We start from the raw sequence: 21113 nt of genomic DNA on the forward strand, positions 1-21113 counted from the left end.
TTTAGGAAGTCTCATATGCGTTGCATGCTTGATTTTATTCCCTTTTAATATAATTCAATTCTTCCATTTGTTTTCTTCAATTTTGTTCCGAATGTCTGACTAATATTCATGAATCTGGTGGTATATTTTTGATTGTATAGCAATGGGAATGCATTTTAGATCCAGGAATTGAAGAATGAGAAGTTGGCCGGTTGTGCTGGAGTCGTCTGGCGTCTTCACTATTGTCAATGGAAGTCTCCAGCATCCAATCTCACACGACCTTAGGAGAAGGGTCAGGCCATGTATGGATTTCCCGAAAGCAAAAAATCAATAAATTATTAGATAATATGAAATCGAGAGAAACGGATAAAAATTGAGAGTTATATGGGAGAGAGAATTGACGAGCCTTAAGGCTTCTTAGTAGGAGGTGGCGCAGGCGCTGCCGGAATGGCTTCTCATTCATTCTTCGTTTCCTCTCTCTTCCATTGTTCTTCCCCTGCAAACAACCCAACCTCATCAGCCCCAACTTTGTTCTCTCTCACACCAACTAGAAAGACAAAAATTCAGCTCTCTCTTCTCAAATCCAATACTTCTGTCCTCCACAACCATCATCGTTTCTTCTCCTCCTCCGTTGTCTCTGTACACCTCAACAGATGTCGTAGAGGAACCCATTTATTAGCTGCCACCAATTCCCACACAAATCCACCCTCCTCACGCTACTCCTGCTTCAACAAGCGCTTTCAAGCCCTCAGCAATTCTTCTCCTTTCTCGTCTGCTTTAGAATCTCTGTTCGTCTTCTGCACTTCCCTCGCCCTTTCCTTCTCTCTCTCCTTTGCTGATGTGGATGCTGCGTCCGCCTTTGTCGTCACTCCTCCTAGGAAGTTGCAGTCAGATGAGCTTGCTACTGTCCAGCTTTTCCAGCAGAACACTCCCTCTGTTGTCTACATCACTAACCTCGCCTCCAGGTACCCTTCCGCTTTCTTTGCTGTATCTTTGCAACACTCAATTTACTTTTGTTTGTTGTTTGCATTCTGAGTTTCATGAATTGGATGTGTAATTAGGCAGGACGCGTTTACGTTGGATTTGTTGGAGGTGCCCCAAGGCTCTGGCTCGGGTTTTGTCTGGGATAAGAATGGCCACATTGTTACTAATTATCATGTGATTCGTGGTGCGTCCGATCTCAGGTTCGTTTTTTTTAGTGGTGATCCCTCTTGAATTTCTCTGCATTTCCTTCTCTGCTTTCGCCATTTCTTTTTTGGGAATATCCACTTCTTTAAGTATCTTAGTGGGTGGGCTTCTGAAATGTTTGGAAGGAACCTATTTGTTCAGTCTGTGAATCTAGCTCAGAATTTTACATGGAGTTCTGTTGTTGTTGATTATACTCAACGGTAACGCACTATAGGTACTGTTTGCCTGTGCCATCCGATGTGGGCATCTCTGAGCTGCCAGTTGTGTGGTACCATTTCCATGTCCGTAACACATGCATCTATTTCATTTTATGAATTTGGATTGCTAAAAGGCCTTGAAGTCATGTTGGGTGTCTTGCTCTTAGTCAGTCCTCTAGGCTAAACATCCTTCGCAAAAACTGAAAAAGAGAGGAACAATATATATGCAACAGTATTGCTAACTTTCCAACAGTATTGCTAACTTTCCATGGAAAGAAGACGGTTAGGTACTTATGTTGCCATAAGCAAGTTTTATTTATTTATTATTTTTTTAAAATACTCATCCATTTTGGGGTTTGCAGTATTGTGGACCAGGAGTACAGGTCCACCATTTGTGCGTCAATAATCTTGGCACTAGGAAGACTTTCTGGTGATATTTCATGCGGGGTTTCTGGACTTTCTTCTTGGATGGAATGCAGTATTACTGAATATGTTGCAAAGATTAAAGGTTGCAATTCCGTACTGTTGCCTTGGAAGTCAGCAGTTCTTCACACTGACAATCTCACCTTACAGATGGTGGAATGGGAATATTAATTGAGATGACGATGTCTCCCTCACATCCAGGCAGAGCCAACAGGCCCCTATATTCTTGTAGAAGAGAAATCCATGGTTTGTAGGAACAACAACAAACTTAGTCTTATCCCAACTTAATGGGGTTGAGACTCCTTTCCAACAAAATTAAGGAAGGAAAACCAAGGTCTAACCATAAAAAGGGAATGGAGAGCTGGTGAGAAGAGGGATGGGAAATGAGGAGAGCAATGAAAACTGGAAAAAATGAGAAATGCAAGATGGTAGTAAGAGGAGATACTTCAAGTTAGCTCTGTTAACTTTGTTGTTGCTGTATGAATGACTAGCCAACTATTTCTGCATTGTGATGCTTCTGCAATGGTATAGAACTATTGTAGGATTTATTTGCTGCTGAATGAATGTCACTTCTTTTTAATATAGTTTCTACACCCTAGGCAATTCTGTACATCAATCCTAGAAGTTATACTCTTTGGAATTTGATTCTCGATAGGAAAGGCCTGCACCGCCAGTCAACAATGTACTTTCCTGGTTCCCTTTTTTGTCTGGGCCAAATTGTTTGCCCATGACATATATGCATTTTGTCCCAAGACATAGAAGGATAATTTAACAGGAGACCTAATAAGCTACATTAAGTTTGTGTCTTGGTTAGAATTTGGAAAGATTGAATTAGTTAAAATCCTTCCATTTAATTTGCTTCTTCTGTGAGAATGAGAATTGGTATTACTTCGTCTTTTCTGTTGATTTTGATGAATATGGTGTACAAAATACCGATATGTAATTGGACTTGGACTTTAGCTTGTACTTTGTCTTTGCTTGTCTTCAAGAGTGTTTATTTCTGGATGTACTTGCAATTTTTATTTTCATGTATTTCAGTTTTTCTGGGGAAATTTAATGATCTTCCTATGATGCACCAGATAATCTGTTCCCACAAGTTGTGCTATTCAATCTTCTAACCATAATCTTCTTAAACTTGAAGTTTTCCTAAGAAAATTTAGTCAGCATTGAAATCAATGTCACTTTGCACAGGGTTACTCTTGCTGACCAAACAACACTTGAGGCGAAAGTTGTAGGCTTTGACCAAGATAAGGATGTTGCTGTTTTGCATGTTGATGCACCAAAAGATAAACTGAGACCCATACCTGTTGGTGTCTCTGCAGACTTGCTTGTTGGTCAGAAAGTTTATGCTATTGGAAATCCTGTAAGTTGGTTTTTTCCCATGCTTTCATAATGCTTTCGATGTCTGTTGCTTTCTGTCTTCATTATTGGGTCCAATTGCGTCATTGTTAGTTGAAGCAATCAATTTTAAATGTGGTCCATTTCCTTGCGTGCAAGGCGATCTTGGTCATGGATTAAGTGGTGGCCTGGCCAACCCGGAGGGAGACAGAAAGATTTAGACACTTGGCAGTTCAAGAATATTCAACGTATTCCTGATTTCTCTCCTACTTTAGTTTCTTCCTGATTTCTTTGGATGCAGTGAGCAGTTAGAAAACCTGCGGATAATGTCCAATTATGTAGACAATTTAAAAAGAAAAAGAAATTAGGATTGTTCATCATGATCAGAGATTGGGTTCCGCTGTCAAACTGCTTGAAAGAGAATCATTCCCCTGACCATAACTCAAAAGCTTAACCTTTCAGTCAAGGTATGCTGATTTCACTACTATACATAGGTAATGACCAGACATCCAGGAGTCTGCAAAAATTGGCCCTTTTGATTCTTAAGAAAAACAATTCTTAATATCGTTCCAGCAATTTTAGATACGATTGGTGAAAATTATGAGGAATGGCATGCATGGTTTAGGACTAATTACAGGTATGGCTTTGTACAGAACTGAATGGAGGAACAGAGATCCATGTGGTAGACCCCTTTTAGTTGGGATAAGGCTGAGTAGAGTTGAGTTGAATTGTTGCTCTAATTGCAATTTTAGCTACTCCAATTAGTGCTTCACCTCTTTCCTAGATAAAAATACCAATACTGTAATAACCCAAATCAGGATTTGTAGTCTACCGTGAGTACATAACCCTTTTTCTAATCCTTAGACAAACAAAAAGTACCAATTCGATTAAGGAGAGAATTCCCCACAGTGCCAGAGTGGGGAAATCGGCCGTGGCATTCCAGTTGCAGATGGGAATGATACCCTTCACATGGAAAGAGGAGAGAAAATAAAATATAAAAACCAAGTGTAAGGTGTATGGTATATTGGCTGCATCAGAGACTTTTCCCCTTTGGTTAATAAAAGCAAAACAAGTTTTTAACAATTATAAAGGTGGTTGTAAGTCGTAACCTGTCAAATGTAGATTGGATCCACAATATCATGCTTTGATGTGTTTGGAACTTTGGATCCATAAGGTCTTTTTGGGAAGTCAAGTGAAATAAGCTTTTAACTTACCACATCACATCTTGCTTTCATGAATAAGCTTTTTGACCATCCAGAATTAACCCTGAAGAAGAGTGATCAAAATAACTAATTTCATATAATGACAACAGAAGTCCTGTGGTTTATCAAACCATGGCAATACTTCTCTAGGATGCTCAAAACATTTTTCTTTTCTGAAACTTGGATATGGGAGTTGTAAACCATTTGGCATTCTTGCTCGTCTTTCTTCCATGGTTTGATAAAGCAAGCTATTCCTGATCTAGGAAGGCCAGTGGGAGATCAGCTTGCTCTAGGATCTCTGGTATAGGGATAGGTCCATGTTTTAGAGAAAAAGAACTCAAGTTAAACAATTATGATCAGCATGAAATCCCAGTATACCAGTCAAACAGTCAATACAATCAAGTCTGCAAATATAGTCTAATGGACAGAATTGAGGTAATAAGAGAATCCTTCAGAGGCTGAGATTCTTAAAACCCATAAAACAGACATTTTGATAGAAGAATCCCATAGGCAGAAACTGAAACTGAAACTGATCTCAGCTGTGGGAAAGAAAGAAATGAGAGGGACAGATCTGATCAGGATTCCCACTTGATCTGGGTTGGAAGAACCATCAGTACCCCGATCTTGGAATCACTACCGGGGGTCTTACTGAATTAACATAGCAGGTTGCATTTGGAATCATAATAGAAATGCTGGCTTTCATTCTTCAAATTCATGTGCAGGGCTATAGCCCCTTATATAAGATCAAAAACCATAACTCAGACTCAGCCTAAAAGGCTTCCAGACAATAAATTTTATCTGGGAAATGGACTCAACGGACCAGGATGATCTTAAGTAAACAATTTGAAAGTTGAAACAAGGGTGAAATCAGAGGAACCTAATCTTGGAAAATGCCTTAACTGATTAGGATGCTATGAAGAAAACAGCTTGAAACAAGATAGACTCAAAGAATCTAATCCAGCTAAATTAAACCACTTTAAGATTTAAAACTAAAGAGGTATGATTTTAACTAGATCCTTCAATCTGATTAATAATAAATCCTCTACTCATTCCTTCTATTCATGTTTTAGTTAAAATAGCATTTTTGCAATATAAACCCCTTTGACCTAAGGTCCAGGTGCATGAATTGTGATTCCTTGGTATTATAGAGCTTTTTGAGTTGGACTTATTTGCCTTCTAGTGTCAGATTCCTTGTTTGGGGCATCTGACCTCATAATCTTAATAGAATCTTCTTATATTAGAGGGGCTGGGGCTTGGAAGAGAGAAATATAGCTAATGATCACCCTGCGTTGGCTGATTGAGCTTCTAATCAAATGTAAGATTGAGAGTTTTAATGCCACTGATGTTATTCATAATGAGTTCAGGAAATGATCCTGTGATTTTGGTTTGTGTTTAGATATTATATCTAGTTAGCAGAATGGAAATGAAACGAAGTGTGACCCAGAAATCCAAAATTGAGAAATGTTGTGAAACGAAAACATGGTCCTCCAACGGAATTCTACCATTTTTATAAAGATCCAGGTACAGGCAACAGCTGTGTTATTTGGCATGATAAGGGCATTTAGGATTCTTCTTCACATGTTAACAATGTATGTGACATGCTGCATTGTTACTGGCATGTGGTGATTAATAGGCAAGGGTTCTTGCACAGTGGGCAATTCAAGATAAAGAAGTTAGTCCAAAAGTATAGGGTTATATTAGCATCTTGGAAAATTGACTCTTTAACAGGTAAGAGTCTAGAATGTACAATAGTTATGAGGAGAAGAAGAAACATTACCAGTATATGGGGTTTAAAATAAACAGTTTGTCAAATGATTAACAATATAAAAAGCATGTTCATCTCCCCCATCTGCTAAGCATCCAACATATGACTTCAAAAACAGGACAAAGTCATGTTTTATTTTTTTTCTAGAAGTTTGTTATATACTGTGATTGCAGAATTCCTTAATATTTATATTTCTAGGAGAGGATTGACCTTTCTGTGTGTTTTGCAGTTTGGGCTTGACCATACACTTACAACTGGTGTTATCAGGTGGGCGAGGCTCTGCATTTCATGTCCATTTCTGCTTTTAATCTTTTCCTTTATCGTCTTTCCCTCCTCTCTTTTTAGTTTGTTAACAATGTAGATGCTGTTCTCTTTGTTTTATTTTGCTGCCTTTATCGCTTTCCACCTTCCCACCCGTTTGCTTCTACTCTGTTTAGAAGGCTGATCTTTCAATTGATACAATATTTTTATGTTCTGTATAGTGGACTTCGTAGGGAAATCAGTTCTGCTGCTACAGGTCGTCCAATTCAGGATGTTATACAGACTGATGCAGCCATAAACCCTGGTAACAGTGGAGGACCACTTCTTGATAGTTCTGGCAGCCTAATCGGGATAAATACTGCTATATATTCTCCATCAGGTGCATCTACTGGTGTTGGATTTTCAATTCCAGTTGACACTGTGGGTTACTATCTCTGCCTTCTTTTTCATACTTTCAGTTTATTAAAGGAAAATATTGTTTTAGTTATTGCATGATCTTATTTTGCAGCTCTTTTTTTGTTTTGTTTTTTTTTTTTTGTTTTGGGGGGGGGGGTGCTTGCAGAACAAGTGTGGGCCCAAGGAGAGTGAAACTCATGACCTGTTGATTGTGAGTTGTTGGTCCTTGACAACCAAGCTACCCGTGGGGCAGCAGAAAGTTATGCCGTAAAATCTTATTTTGCGGCATTTGTTTTTGTGGGAAGGTCCCAAGGGGAGTGGAATTCATGACCTCTTGATTGTGAGTTGTTGGTCCTTCTCACCCGAGCTTATCCCTTGGGGCTCCTTATTTGCAGCTTTTGTATACATTTTCTGTTGAGAAATAAAATAAAATAAAATAAAATAAAAAATCCTCACCCTTACTATGTGTGAATAATCTGCACTTCCATTCACTTCTTCAGGTCGGTGGTATTGTCGATCAGCTGGTAAAATATGGGAAGGTTACTAGACCTATTTTAGGAATCAAGTTTGCACCTGATCAGTCTGTGGAACAACTTGGTCTTAGTGGGGTTCTTGTTTTAGATGCACCGGCAAATGGTCCAGCTGGCAAAGCGGTATATACAAATTCCTTTTCATTACTAGCTTTGAATATTTATAGCACGGTTCTTGTGCAAGTGTAACTTACTAAAGTCCATTTTGCAGGGTCTAAAATCAACCAAAAGAGATGGCTATGGCAGACTTATTTTGGGTGACATCATAACATCTGTAAATGGGAAAAAAGTCAGCAGTGGGAGTGACTTGTACAGAATCCTTGACCAATGTAAAGTTGGTGAGAATGTAAGATTCTGGCTTCATTTTTTGAACTGGTATCTCTTGTTTTCTTTGCATAGCGAACTGCAAGAGAAGGAAATTGGTAAAATTTTGAGGCTTTATTTTTTTTTTTCCACTAATTAATATGTGCAGTAACTAGGGTTTAGATAGATGATTCAATGTGAAGTACTACTAAACTGGTAGAAGATTCTTACGTAATGCTGCCAGAAGTTTCCATGCCGGGATATGGTAGTCATTGTACAAAATTTGACTCGGTGTGGTAAAACTTAGCAGTCCAGGGAAATTTGAGGTCTCTTTGTGTACTTCTAATATCTAAATGTGGTCCTGGACTACATTGCTAAAATGAGGCACCACCGGAGATGAGGTAGGGGAAGGAAGGAAGGGTGCCATTCGTTTTGGTGCAAGTTGAAGACTGGAGATTTGAGCACTGATCTCCAGGGTCCTGGTTCCTAGCAATAACATGCAAAGGAACCAAACTCAAGTAAGCGGCTTGTGTTCTTCTGACTTAAGCATGAAGGTGACCTTCTAATTCAAGCATTCCATGAGGTTATACCTCGCTAAAAGTTATGCAGACACAACCATCCTATGGTGATGCCAAGGTTGTGATCTGTTTTGGAAGGTGCTGCCATTGGCACCAGTGAAGCAAGTTCTTGACCCATTATATCATCCAAAGAAACTGAAAATATTTCTGAAAGTAGCTTTTATTTTGCTCCTTCCTGGAGATGATCTCAATTTTTTGGTTTAAAGAGAAAACATTGACTTCCCATGACCAATCAAGAAAGAAAAATCCAATCTTGCTGAGCTGATTTCTTGCCTTTTGGACTTGAAGTAGTTCCTAAAGTGCCATCTGCCTTTATGGAACCATGAGAATGTTGCTTAATGAAATGTACAAATTTCTTTTCTGTCAGATTTGTTTCTTTCTACCATGTCCCATGTCATTGACTCACCCAATTTTTTTTCTTCTTGCAATTCAGATCATGGTGGAGGTGTTGCGTGGTGACCACTTAGAGAAAATACCTGTAATCCTTGAACCAAAGCCTGATGAGACATAATTATCAGTGTGGGAATTTCATCATGATTTTGGAGGATGTCTTAAAGCTGATCTTCCATGTAGGATATACAAAGTTAGGTGTTGATTGCCTTGTGCATCTAGTCCATATTGAAGCTATTGTTGTACATATCTCTCTTATAATGTTAATATCACCGGACTTGTTGCATTTACACTACCATTGCTTAGAACATAATTGAACCAAATCGAATTGAAACCAAACTAAACCTATTGTCACCCTTTGTTATGGTAAAAGTATATTTATGCAAATTACAAGATTCAATTAGTTCTATTATTAGGGGGGGAAAAGGGTCTCATTAGTAAATTCCAAAAAAATTCAGGGTGTTAGTAACTTTTCCTTTTCTGTATGAATATCAGAGTGTAACCAATATTTATCAAGATGAAAAAATTCTCCCTGAAAAGATAATGAGAAAAGAAAGAAGCTTGTTTTCAAACGGGTTTGATAATTTATCATTCACAGCTTTCTGAGATAATTAACTACTTCTTAGACATCCTAATCTAGATTAAATTCTCCCTTATTTTTCTTGCAAAATGGTTGACACCCCTAGCCAGCACATGAATTTGTAAGTTATCCTGTTGCTAATCCTGTGGTTGCCAATTAATGATGAAATATCCTTATATCTTTGTTTTGGAACTCAGGTGAATGCTGACTTTGCCTCTTCTGTAATCCTAGTTGCAAATGCAATCATGAATTCAGAGTCTCTCAGTGGCACGAAACAAAAAATTCATGGTGGAGTTGATCACTGTTGTCCTTGTGGCATCTGGGTTTGTACGCTTGTTTGGTCTCCTTGGTATTGCAACCTCTCAGTTCATGCAATTTTGCATTTTCGTATTGCTGAGTTAATCTTTGCCCATTATTTATATTTGCATCTATTACTTTTAGGCCACATTGGTTATCCAGTTTACAACCAAAATCATAGGGTTACAGATTCTGGTGTTCTTCATAGTAATTTAATTTCTTCAATATAGTAAAATTATAGTAATAATTTAATTTGTTTTGGTGGCATCTGATCTATGACTGGGTGATTTAGGAGTTCGACTAGAGTTTGTTTCTTTCATTAGAGAAGGAGCAAGGTTGTGCTATTTTACTAGGGTCAATTACCATTTACCAGGTCACAGCCCGGATCTATCATGGGTAAATGATTTGCTGGGGACCAGAAAGTTTACCTTTTCTTGTGTTGCTGGCAAGGCTGTACTAATTTAAAAAAAGAAAATTTTCCTCCTCAAGCCTTAATTATCATTTACTGGATATTGTTTACAATAAAAATATATTTTGGAGTAGGGTTTTCTTTCCTGTGATTGTGTATATTGATTACTGAAGTCTCTATCCTTTTTTTTTTCTTCTGTTGTTGAAATGTATATTGAAGTATCAATGAGTCAGTGTTTTACAATGTGCCTCATGGCAGATGGGTTAGTCCATGAACCTCTTCTCATTTGCATCTTAAGTGAATTTCTGTGTTGGTCCATGCTTGTGAATTGAACTTTGGCAGTTTTGGTTTCATACTGATCTTTCAGTTCTGGATCCCTAATACTGTTCAGTCTCTTATAATACTTATAATACTGTTAACTTCAGCAACAGGGCAGAATAATTTAGGGTTTCAAAGAAGATATGCCATGGCTCGCCTTGTTTGTGGTCCTAAATTTTGAGTGTGGATCATCTCCCTTGACCGCACTGATGGCTTTACAACCACAAACTACGTGGGACTTACAAGTAAAAAATAATAAAATATTGGAAAGGCGGTAGCTGAATGAACGTGTGAATATGTTTAACTGAACGGCTTTAAATTTTTACCGTCAGATCTGTTGACTAAATTTGAATCATTCAATAAAATTTTTATTTTTCTTTTCATTATTTATGGGTTAGATAAGATAACCTTGTATCACTGATTAAATTAAAAAAAAATAAATAAATAAAGAAAAAAAAAAAAAAAGGAGAAGAAAACAATGGCAGTTAAAGTAACGTTACTTCTTCTTTCTTTGTTCCTTCTATTTCTTCCTCTGTTCTCTCTTCATCGGTTTCACTGAAAACTCTTTCATTTGCATTCATCAAGTTTGTACCCTTTGATTGCAGTTGTTCTTTTGTTGTCGTCTTGAAGAAATGAAAAAAAAAATTTTGTCTTCCTTGAAATCTCATGACTCTTTTCTTATTTTTAATTCCGTCTCGAATGATACAAACAAGAAATTCCCACATATTTATGTTCTGTGAATCTTCTACAAAATCCAAAATTTTTCCTCTAAGTCTCTCCAGAAAATTAGTTCTGTTGAACCTGTAGAAAAATTATATTAGAGAAGGAATTGAGGAAAAAGAAAGAGATGTTACTGCCAACGAGAATCGACAACAGTGATATTAAGTTAAATTTATCTAACCCATAAATAATGGGAGAAAAAATATAAATTTTATTGAATGATTTAGATTTAATTTAACAAATTTGATGGTGAATGTTTAGAATCGTTCAGTTAAGCTATTGACACATCCGATCAAATATACTTTACTTAAAATATTTTATAAAATTCCTATCATTCTAATTATGTGGGTCCTTGTAATTTGTGTCAATAATCTTTGGGAGATGATCCAACTCTCAAATTCAACCACTTTTTTTTTGAGGTCCAGGATACGATTAGCATGACCACTCTTGAGGAATGAGCCCTGGACTTTGGATTACGTGCCTGTTTTCCTCCCCACCCCACACAAAGTCAAATACAAATTTGGATAATTGCTAGAAGTCAACAAGTCTTTTTCATTCATTGTTGAGGCAACCCTGTGGTTAAAAGAAGTAAAGAACAGAGTCACAGGATCACAATTCACATGGAGAAAACCAACATTTTGGGACCTTTGAGAGGTAAATAGTGTGACAACAAAGCGTGGCACAGGTGAACTTATTAATTGCTCCTAGTGGTATGTCCCAGTCCTGTTCTCTCTTTTCTACCGTACATGTGGGGCCGAGCATTTAAAAAAATTAAAAAAAATTTAGAGATAATTACTATTGTTTTTAATATATTTTGAAATTATTGTTCCAATCTTTTATTTTTATATATATATATATATTTGTGGATATGAGGTTTATCCGGGCCAACTTGTGCGGATTTTTATCCGCTCCAGTATTGACACTCTCCCATTTCCTCCAGTTCACCGTTAGATATTACACACTTCGATCCATTCCAATCGGATGAACTAAAATTCATCAAAAAAAAAATACACCTTCCTAATCCCCAAATCTCTCTCTTCTCCTTCACCATCTCCATCTTCGGGCCAGCCAACAACGACCTCAACGGGGAAGGTTTGGTGGCAGACTACCACGTCTTACCGGCGGCCTCAGTCGGGGCTTTCGGATGGGATTATAGATCCGGGACTGAATATACTGGCGGCATGGCCAGAGGGGATGGGGTCGTTGGGTTTACCGTCGGACAAGCGGAATACGGAGCTCAACATCTTGTCAGGGAGTCCATGGCTTGCCCGCATGTATCTGGGTTGGCGGGGCTGCTGAAAGCAACTCACCCGAAACAGAGTCCAGCGGCCATACGATCGGCGGCTAATGATGACGGCTTATGTGGTAGACAATGGCGGTGGAATGATGCTGGGTGAAACCTGGGGAAATACGTCAACGGTAATGGATTACGGAGCAGGGCATGTGAATCTGCCGTTTTAGAGTTTCAGAGTTCTTTCTCCATCTCCTCTTTTCAGCTTTCTCGTCTTTCTTCTCCTCCTTCCCTGCAAACAAGTTTGATACATTTAATGGATACCTAGGATATAAAATAGAGTCTTAGATTAAACCCACGACAGAACGGAACTTAATTAGAGCTCAAAGAACTCTCTGCTAACAGAGATATACCCACTATCTCAAATGGAGTTTCCCAGTTACTAAAGGGGGAAAAAACCCAAAAAAAAAGGCAAAGGAAAAATGCAAGTTGGTTTTGGGTTCCCTATGAAGCTACTGTGTCTGCAAAACAAGCAAGCATGGAGGTTCTGATTGAGAAGATGAGAAGATTTTCAAAAGGTATGGAGAACCACATCGAAGGTTGGTAGAGAAGATCCAAGAAGGATTATTCATTTTTTTATCAGGACGGTGAAAAACGTGGTAGTCTACCTCCAAACATTTCCCGTCGCTGTCGCCATTGGCCGACCTGGAGACGGTGAAGGAGAGGAGAGAGATGATGAATTTTGATTCATTCGATTGGAATAATCAGCGTGTCTAACATCTAACGGAGGAAAAGGGAGGCTCTCAGTAATGGGGCGGATAAAAATCCAACTTGCGCGCACCACGATTACATCCTCAAGGGACCTTTAACCGCTTTACTAAACCATCATTAGCTTTTTTGGTATTTGAAGTTCATCAAGTTGGCTTTTTCGCTACTCGATTACATCCTCAGGGGGGAGCTTTTGTCGTCCACAAGGGTCGAAACCATGACCTCTCCACTGAGAAATATGGATCTTACCATTCTACCAACCTTGCTTTGACTAATCTTAAACTTTTTTTGTAATTACTGATGCCTCCTTGCCGTTAAGCTCCGTTAGTTACGTGATGACTGATGATGTTGCATTTTTTATTTATCTAAAAATTTAAAAATAATCTAAAAATTTTACCTACTTACATTTTATATTAAATTATATTATAATTTTGAATAATTAGAAAAAAATTATCATAATTAAACAATTTTATTCTCCAATCAAAATAAAGAGAACAAAGAAAAAAAAACTCATTTTCAAAATAAAAAAAATAAAAAGTGGTAATTCTTTATATTTTATTTATTTACTTTTTAATTTGACATTATAAAATTTAGGAAGTTCTTATTATTGTTTGTGTGAATTCAAAATGATAAGAATACAAGTGTGATATTGGTATTTTATATACTTTTTATTTATTAAGCGGAAAAAATAGGCTCTTTTTGGTTTTTTAATTTTAGAAGAGCAAAATAGATATTAAATATTCAACTATAATTGTCCATTAATATGTTAGAATTGAGGAGGACAAAAACAATTTTAAAAAGAATAAGTTCCTTTTAGTGATTAAGTAACAACACAAGACCACAATAGTAATTATCTCAAAAAATTGTTATACGTCTAAAATGGGGCTTGTATTAGGGGTGTAAATGGATAACCGAAATCTGCTTTTGAATTCGCATCCGCATTCGTTAAGGGGTATCCGAATCCGTCCGATTATTAATAGGATGCGGATATGGTATACACCTTTCTTACCGAATATTATCCGTCCGATAAAATTATCCGATTAAGTTACTTATTTAGACTTATTATTCTTATTTTTATAATTTTTGCCTATAATATGTGATTATTTTTCTAGATTTTCTACTAAAATAGCTTACCAAAGTTGTTAAATTCTTAAATTTCAAACCTAGCCCTCACAAATAAAAAGGTAAAGATATAAACAGGTAGTTGAAAACTTGTATTCAATCTATATTCATGTCTGTTTAGAAGAATCTACTTAAGAAAATAACTATCCGATTATCATCCGAATCGGACAGAATCCGTCCAAAAACCGATAGAATATTATCCGAATCCGTCTGAATATAATAGAATGCGGATATGGATATACCACTATCCGATCCGAATCCGATCCGTTTACACCCCTAGCTTGTATGTTGTGTGTCTAATGAAATCCATTATAATAGTGTAAGGGCAATAGATTGGGCAACTTTGGAGTTTTTATTTTTTTGGTATAAAGGGTTTTATTAAGCCGGGGATGAAGATATTAATATGCCTCAGTAAGAGTTGAATTTACGACCTCTTCACTAAGAGGTGTTGGTTTCATCCACTAGAATAGCTCTCTGTTGACAACTTTGGAGTTTTTATTACATTGATCAAATACATAACATTTGGTATTACAGTTGATAATCAGGGTGTTTATCAGGTGGTAACACCCTTGTAATTTGATAGTATCTAAGAGGAGAGGATGCAAATTATGTGAGCATTGAGGCCCAAGGCCAGTTTCTGACGTGTGTTTCCAGTCCCCAGGGCCACATGCCACCATTGATGCATTTTTGTGAAAAAGAACAGAAGAAAAGACCATTGCCCAAGCAAGCATTAAATGCTGGGCGATCGCTATCATCACGACTGATTCTGCAATGAAACAAAACACGCAGAAGCCCACACACACACAAAAACACAAACACCTAGTGGGTGTCACAAGAGTTTTCCTATCTTCTGTCTCTCTTTAACTCATTTAATGCTCTTTTTGTTTCCCTCTGAAAATTTCTTGGCTTTCATGGTTTCACACAGTAACTCATTTGGCCTACAATGAATTGACAGCTTTCTAATTTTGTTATTAGTCTTCCATCCATGAGCTGATGACCCATTGGCTGTTTGCCATGTCTCAGTACATCTAAAGTCTCTCCACTGACCAACAAACCCATCTGGGTATTCATCAACTTTGGTCACATGGAGTCATGGAGTACTGAAAGAAAGAAGAAGAGGTTGACAAGTGATAAGGGACTTCCTAGTTACAAAATCTGAAAAGGCTACCTTTGGTTTTGTGTTGTAACTTCCAACACAGAGAGAGAGAAAAGATACCTCTAGGATCCAAGGAAAGGAAGGAAGGCTCAGGAATGCCTTCTTGACTTTTTAAAAACAAGGGTTGATTTCAGATAATCATTGTATAAGTTCCTGCTGGTTCAGTTAGATTTACAGTTCCATTCACGGGGAAGCTTTATTCATTAAACGGTTCTACAGCTTTCTCTCTCTGTCTCTCTCATACATGGCCGCCCGTGATAAGGTGTATCCTTCTTGGTATGCATATAGATTTATACAGAAACAGTGTTTCTGTCTAATTCCCAAGGACAAGGGATATTTATGGAGGTGCATTTCGTTTTCGTCGTCTCTATTGTCTTTAAATCTTGAAGAAAAAGGTCCACAACAAACTTTTTTTCTGATATAGGATTTGGTTCACCTAAGGTGAGGGTTGCATCAAACATCTTTATGACTTTGTGCTAGAGTTTGTCATGTGGATGTGTGCCATTTGAAATGCATGGTTTGAGTTTGGAATGCATTTGGTAACATTTGTGGTGAACAATTTTGGTGTTCTTTTATTTTCAGATAATAGAAAAAAGGGTTGTAGGCGTTTGTCAAAATTGTTCGTTCTTTGTTCTTAAACAACGAACCTGTGAGAAAACTGATTTGAAGAATAGTTTTTGCAAAACATATAAGACATATTATGTTGACTGAATTGAAACTTGATGAAATGGTGTAGATGATGAAATTCATTCAGAATTAATTCCCAAGGACAAGGGATATTTAGGGATTACATTTAGTTTTCGTTGGCTCTATTGTCTTAAATCTTCAAAGAGAAAGGTCCACAACAAACTTCTGTTCCGGTATAGGTATATATAGGATTTGGTTTAGCTACGGTGAGGGTTGTATTTAATATCTTTTATGACTTGGTGCTAAAGTTTGTCATGTGGATGTGTGTCATTTGAACTGCATGGATTGAGGTAGGAATGTATTTGGTAACATTTCCGATGAATAATTTTGGTGTTCTTTTATTTTCGAAGAATAGAGAAAAAATGGTAGGTGTTTGTCAAAATTGTTCATTCTTTTGTTTTTAAATTGATATGAAGAATAGGTTTTGCAAAACATATAGGACACATTATGTCGAGTGAATTGAAACTTGATGAAATGATGTAGATGATGAAATTCACTCAAAATTATTCGCCCCCCCCTCAATCCCTACTAGCAAACTCCTTTACGTTGTTCTCTTCTCTATTGTCCTTGCTTGAAAAGAAATATGTCATTATATTAGTTAGTTCCAAACACTAAAAAATAGAGTTGAATTATTTACCCCTTTAAGACAAATTCTAGAATCCAACTCAACACACAATTAAAGCACTCTGCTATCCCCACATATCACCACAAAAACAAAGGGAGGGGGGGTTATGAATCTGAAAGAGTTGCCAAGCGACTCCCAAGGTTACTCTTTGATTTTGCACGGAACGGTGGTGGAGGGGACCAAAATGCCAGGGGAGGGGTAATGGGGTTTTCGACGAGTTACTGGTCTCTTCACCCACCCAAGAGTTGTGTATACATTGAGTGAGGGCACTTTGATAATTTACGAGCGTGAGAGATATTGTTGTACATTAACAATTAAAGTTTGAAAAGTCAACATTCGAAAGGTTAAAATCAAATAGTTGATATTTTTCAAAATGCCTAGTGTGGGCACTTTGAAAATTTTCCTATTTTATGTGGACAGTCAAGAAATATGGTCCATGGATGCCATGAAAAAAAACTCCAAAATTTTTTCATTGAAAAATTGAAGTTCTCTATGAATGTGGGATTCAACTTTTTGTGTCTGGTAGGTGGAGTAGTTACCCTAGACAACCACAGAACCTCATTTATTGACGTACACTCCATTAATTAATTAACACAATAACTGTAATATCACCGTTTTTGTTGTTGGAGTCAAAACCAGCTACAAATTGCCCTTCAGAATAAGAAGTGAATGAATAGATTCTTACCCCCAACATACTAGGAAGGTTGGGTTCTGTTCTTTTTACTGCTCAGAACTCAAAGGACTCAAAGGTGACGAATGAGTAGTGATTGATAGAGACTGCAGAGACTATAAAAGAAGGCATGAGTTGATTGGAGCAGGAAGTGATTCGTTGAGACACCATTAATGGCTAATCGTCAAGCGAATACGATTGGGTTTGATTGATGATGACGTTCGATGCGTGCATGGGCAATCAACAAAATCAACTAAACTTATTCATGCAGGGCAGAAACTATTAAATCTTTACCATAAACTATTCTCCAATGCCTATATCTTACTCTTACTCACTCAGCTTGAAAAGTGCATTCTGAGCAACTCAAAACTGAAAGAGTGTAAATCATGAGGCTCTAGGTATATCTTGAAAGAATCTAGTGAGAGATCTATAGGACCCACATATTTTAAATATGGACCAAATTTTATTTACAAATAATTACTTTTACACCCTTTGAAATTTATTCTATTAAATTTACACCTCTCATTTTTTTTTATGAAAAGAAAATGTATTAGCAAAAAGAAGGAATCTGGATGGAGTTTCACACAAAACCCTCGAGCACAATAGATTGTTTGACGACATATTAAATAAGTTCACAAGGACGCTCCCAAATTTAATACTAGCCAAATTCCTAGCTATGAAAAGCAAAAGTGGGACTAACTAGATAAGCCAAATTAGTCCAAATAAGATTTAATAGGTCTTTACATCCCTATGTTTTGAATCATATAACAATTGTACTTCTATTATTAAAATTATAAGTTGGGGCAGAGCTCCCCCCCCTCCCCCCTAGCTTCAATTTTTTTGAGAATTCTTGTTGTTCCAAAGAGACTTCTCTAACCTTTTTTTCATATGTAAAATATCAATACTTGCTTTCTCCCCTTCCTTCACTCAAATTGGAGATTTAATGATAAAGACAATAGATAGAAAATTTATTGTATTTTTGTGACTTTTTATTTGTTCTTGTTTTTGTAAGAAATTAATGTTTGTTTTGAATTACTTCCTAGTAATTTTGTTTCTTTAAATATTAGTGATTGAAATTTTATAATCATTATTCAGGCTTCTCTTGATGTTAAGTCCGGGCTCTACCCCTGATAGTAGGGTTAAATGATGAGTCAATATGTATTGTATTTTCAAGAATTAAAATTTTTTTTTTTATAAACCCTCAAAAAAAAAGCCATATTCAAACTTTAGAATTTGGTTAAATTGTCACTAAAACTTTAAAGTTCTTATTCAAATACAACATTTTGAATCTTTAATAAAACAAAAATTTCAAAGTAGTATCCTAAAAAGAAGTCAATTCACCTCAATTTTTTATTTTATTTTGTATGTATAGCTTTTTTTAAAAAAAGTTTTAGGTTAAGATTTAATAGAAACAAATATGGTTTTTTATTTAAAATTAACCATGATAGGTATATGGAGATGTTTGTAATAGATAAATCCTAAGAGATATAGACATAATTATTTACAAATAGAAAGTGTGTAAATTAATTTGCTTTAAAATTTAGTCGACTAATGAAAAAAGTCACAGACTTACTGTACAATTTCGTGCTTCTTTCTTTCTTCTTCTTCTCTTTTTATTTATTTATTTGTTTTTACACAGCTGGTGTAGTACAAAAAGTTAAAAAAAAAAAAAAAAAAAAAAGTAAACAAAAGAAAATAAAAACGAGTGGTGGATCTTGACCACAACTTTTAATCTTGGCAGCTGAAGTCTAAGTGCTATATAAACACGTCAAAATACTTCACACGAGCCTTCATCCAAATCGAAATCACACAGCTCGTCTAAGTGCTATATAAACACATCAAAACACTTCACACGATCCTTCATCGAAATCACACAACTCTCTCTCTCTCTCTCTCGCTGTGTATACTATCAGCATCTGTTCAAGCTAAGCATAGAAGGTTTGCAACAAATGGAGCAAGGGAAACATTACAAGAAGGGGCTGTGGACGACGGAGGAAGACAAGATTCTCACGGAGTATATAAGAGTGCATGGCAAAGGGAGATGGAATCGAATCGCTAAGGCAGCAGGTGAGGCAACCCTTATATAAGTTCTATAATTCTCTTCCCACAGAATGATTTTCCGCTGGAAACTTGGGTTTTCGTTGTCAAAAAGCTTAGCTTTTGTAATTGAACATGGTTCATTTGGAGACACAGGTTTGAAGAGGTGTGGGAAGAGTTGCAGGTTACGATGGATGAATTACCTTAGCCCTAATGTGAAGAAAGGTGATTTCTCAGAAGAAGAGGACGACCTCATCATTAGACTTCATAATCTACTGGGCAACAGGTTCTTCTTTTCCTCTTCTAGCAGTTCTAGCTTAGCTGTGTTTTTTAACTTCAACAGTAGAAAGATTCTTCTCTCATGCTCTCAAATTTTGTTGTTTTGAGGTTGCTTGGCCTTTCTTGGTGTCGTTAGTCCATCTTTGTCCATTTTCTTTTTGTTGCTGTTCTGCTTTTGAATCACTGCCCAAATCAACTTCTCAGATTTAGTTCCTCTTGAGACTCATTTCTGTTCATCTTCAGTAGTAATTCAAATTTAGCAAGTATTGAAAGGCTTCAAGTGTGTTAACAAGCAAGCTACTTTCATCACAAATTAGAGAGGGTCGATCGGTTAGATGGATGGGTTGACCCACCGATCCATTCTAATCCCATGAGGTGGGTCCCACATATATGTAATATGACACTGACTGAATGCTGCAACTTTGCAGGTGGTCTCTTATTGCGGGTCGGGTGCCGGGTCGAACAGACAACCAAGTGAAGAACCACTGGAACACATATCTGAGCAAGAAGCTAGGGATCAAGAAGAAAAAGAACAAGGAGAATGCAGGCCAACCATCAGTAAAAATGCCTTCTACAGAATGTAGAGAGGAACTGGAGACTCTGACCAGACCCCATTCGAACTCAGATCCTAAAGACCCAGGTTTTGACAATGGTAGTAGCAGCAGTGATCTTATACACCAAGCCAATGAAGATTCTCAGGTGAAACTCGTCGGAGATCCGAATGTGCCATTACCGGAGATGAGTGAATGCTTTGTGAGTTCTTTCTGGTTGTTCTATGATGAAATAAACCAAGAAACACCTAGCATGGTTGAACTTTTATCTGGGTATCCTACTGATATGGGTTGGCCCGAGTTGTAGCTTCACAATAATTTCTCCATAATAATATCACTAGGGCGTTCTAGTATTGGAGAATCAACAATAATTACTTTACTTTTTTTCCTGTACTGTTTTCTATTCTTGCCGGCATTGCTGAACATCTGCATTTAATAGCTTGAGAGGACAAACAGGGATTCTTATTTAATAAGGAAGGTGATGTGATGAACTGAAGTTAGTTCAGTTCAGCTTTTCTAGTAAAGCATGGAATACTCTTTCTCTGTGTACACTCAAGTTATTTTGGTTATACTGGGCATCTTTCATACTCGGGTAAAACAAGCTTCTCTAGGGACAAAAACTCATGTTAATTTCATTGTCAACTGTAGAGGTTTGAAATGAAACAGGTTTAGTAATTAATCACCTTCTATCTTTTGGAACATCATACAAGCACCCGCTGCAATAGTTGAATCATCTTAGCTAATTTCATCAATATTGGATTTTGGAAGAGAAGATGATGAAAAACAGGTCCAATGGTGATGGTTATTGTAAAAAAGTATACCAAGAAATCACAAGTTGAAACTTTCCATCATATAAAATAAGTACGAATGCACATCTCTCAACCAATCACTCGTTAGAATAGTATTACAAAAACTCTCATCCAAAACTAAGGCTAACAAATCTCTCATCGACTTCTATTATGTCCAGTTTGCCCGACTAGGTCCAACTAGAGAGGGTTCATGGTCTCAACCGGTTCTAAACCAACATAGCACGGCATATATTTAACGGCAAGGATTACGCCGCTTCCGCCCCTAGGAAAGGCTTGGATAAAGAGCCTTAATCATGCAGAGCCG

General features: G+C 37.0%; 2 protein-coding genes across 2 annotated transcripts; both read left to right on the forward strand.

Annotated features, from left to right (window-relative positions):
* The first annotated feature begins 243 nt into the window (after positions 1-243).
* On the forward strand, positions 244-8973 carry LOC149007008 (protease Do-like 1, chloroplastic). Its single transcript, XM_089166062.1, has 8 exons — positions 244-944; positions 1041-1163; positions 2979-3150; positions 6322-6359; positions 6575-6773; positions 7250-7402; positions 7491-7625; positions 8594-8973. The coding sequence occupies exons 1-8, from the start codon at positions 427-429 to the stop codon at positions 8669-8671; spliced, it is 1416 nt and encodes a 471-aa protein (XP_089022188.1). The 5' UTR covers positions 244-426; the 3' UTR covers positions 8672-8973.
* Positions 8974-18939: 9966 nt separating this feature from the next.
* On the forward strand, positions 18940-20872 carry MYB66 (myb domain protein 66). The gene is made up of 3 exons (XM_089166135.1): positions 18940-19200; positions 19327-19456; positions 19878-20872. The coding sequence occupies exons 1-3, from the start codon at positions 19083-19085 to the stop codon at positions 20305-20307; spliced, it is 678 nt and encodes a 225-aa protein (XP_089022261.1). The 5' UTR covers positions 18940-19082; the 3' UTR covers positions 20308-20872.
* Positions 20873-21113: the final 241 nt, after the last annotated feature.

The sequence above is a fragment of the Hakea prostrata genome, chromosome 8 (assembly GCF_041222555.1).
Source record: "Hakea prostrata isolate BN-2017 chromosome 8, UWA_Hpros_2, whole genome shotgun sequence".
NCBI lineage: Eukaryota > Viridiplantae > Streptophyta > Magnoliopsida > Proteales > Proteaceae > Hakea > Hakea prostrata.

What these genes read in the sequence shown, in the direction of transcription:
- LOC149007008 (XM_089166062.1), top strand. Translation starts at nt 427, where the DNA reads ATGGCTTCTCATTCATTCTTCGTTTCCTCTCTCTTCCATTGTTCTTCC. An exon ending in TTTCAATTCCAGTTGACACT is followed by an intron (nt 6,774 to 7,249) that starts GTGGGTTACTAT and finishes TCACTTCTTCAG; the next exon opens with GTCGGTGGTATTGTCGATCA. An exon ending in AATGTAAAGTTGGTGAGAAT is followed by an intron (nt 7,626 to 8,593) that starts GTAAGATTCTGG and finishes CTTGCAATTCAG; the next exon opens with ATCATGGTGGAGGTGTTGCG.
- MYB66 (XM_089166135.1), top strand. Translation starts at nt 19,083, where the DNA reads ATGGAGCAAGGGAAACATTACAAGAAGGGGCTGTGGACGACGGAGGAA. An exon ending in TCGAATCGCTAAGGCAGCAG is followed by an intron (nt 19,201 to 19,326) that starts GTGAGGCAACCC and finishes TTGGAGACACAG; the next exon opens with GTTTGAAGAGGTGTGGGAAG. An exon ending in CATAATCTACTGGGCAACAG is followed by an intron (nt 19,457 to 19,877) that starts GTTCTTCTTTTC and finishes GCAACTTTGCAG; the next exon opens with GTGGTCTCTTATTGCGGGTC.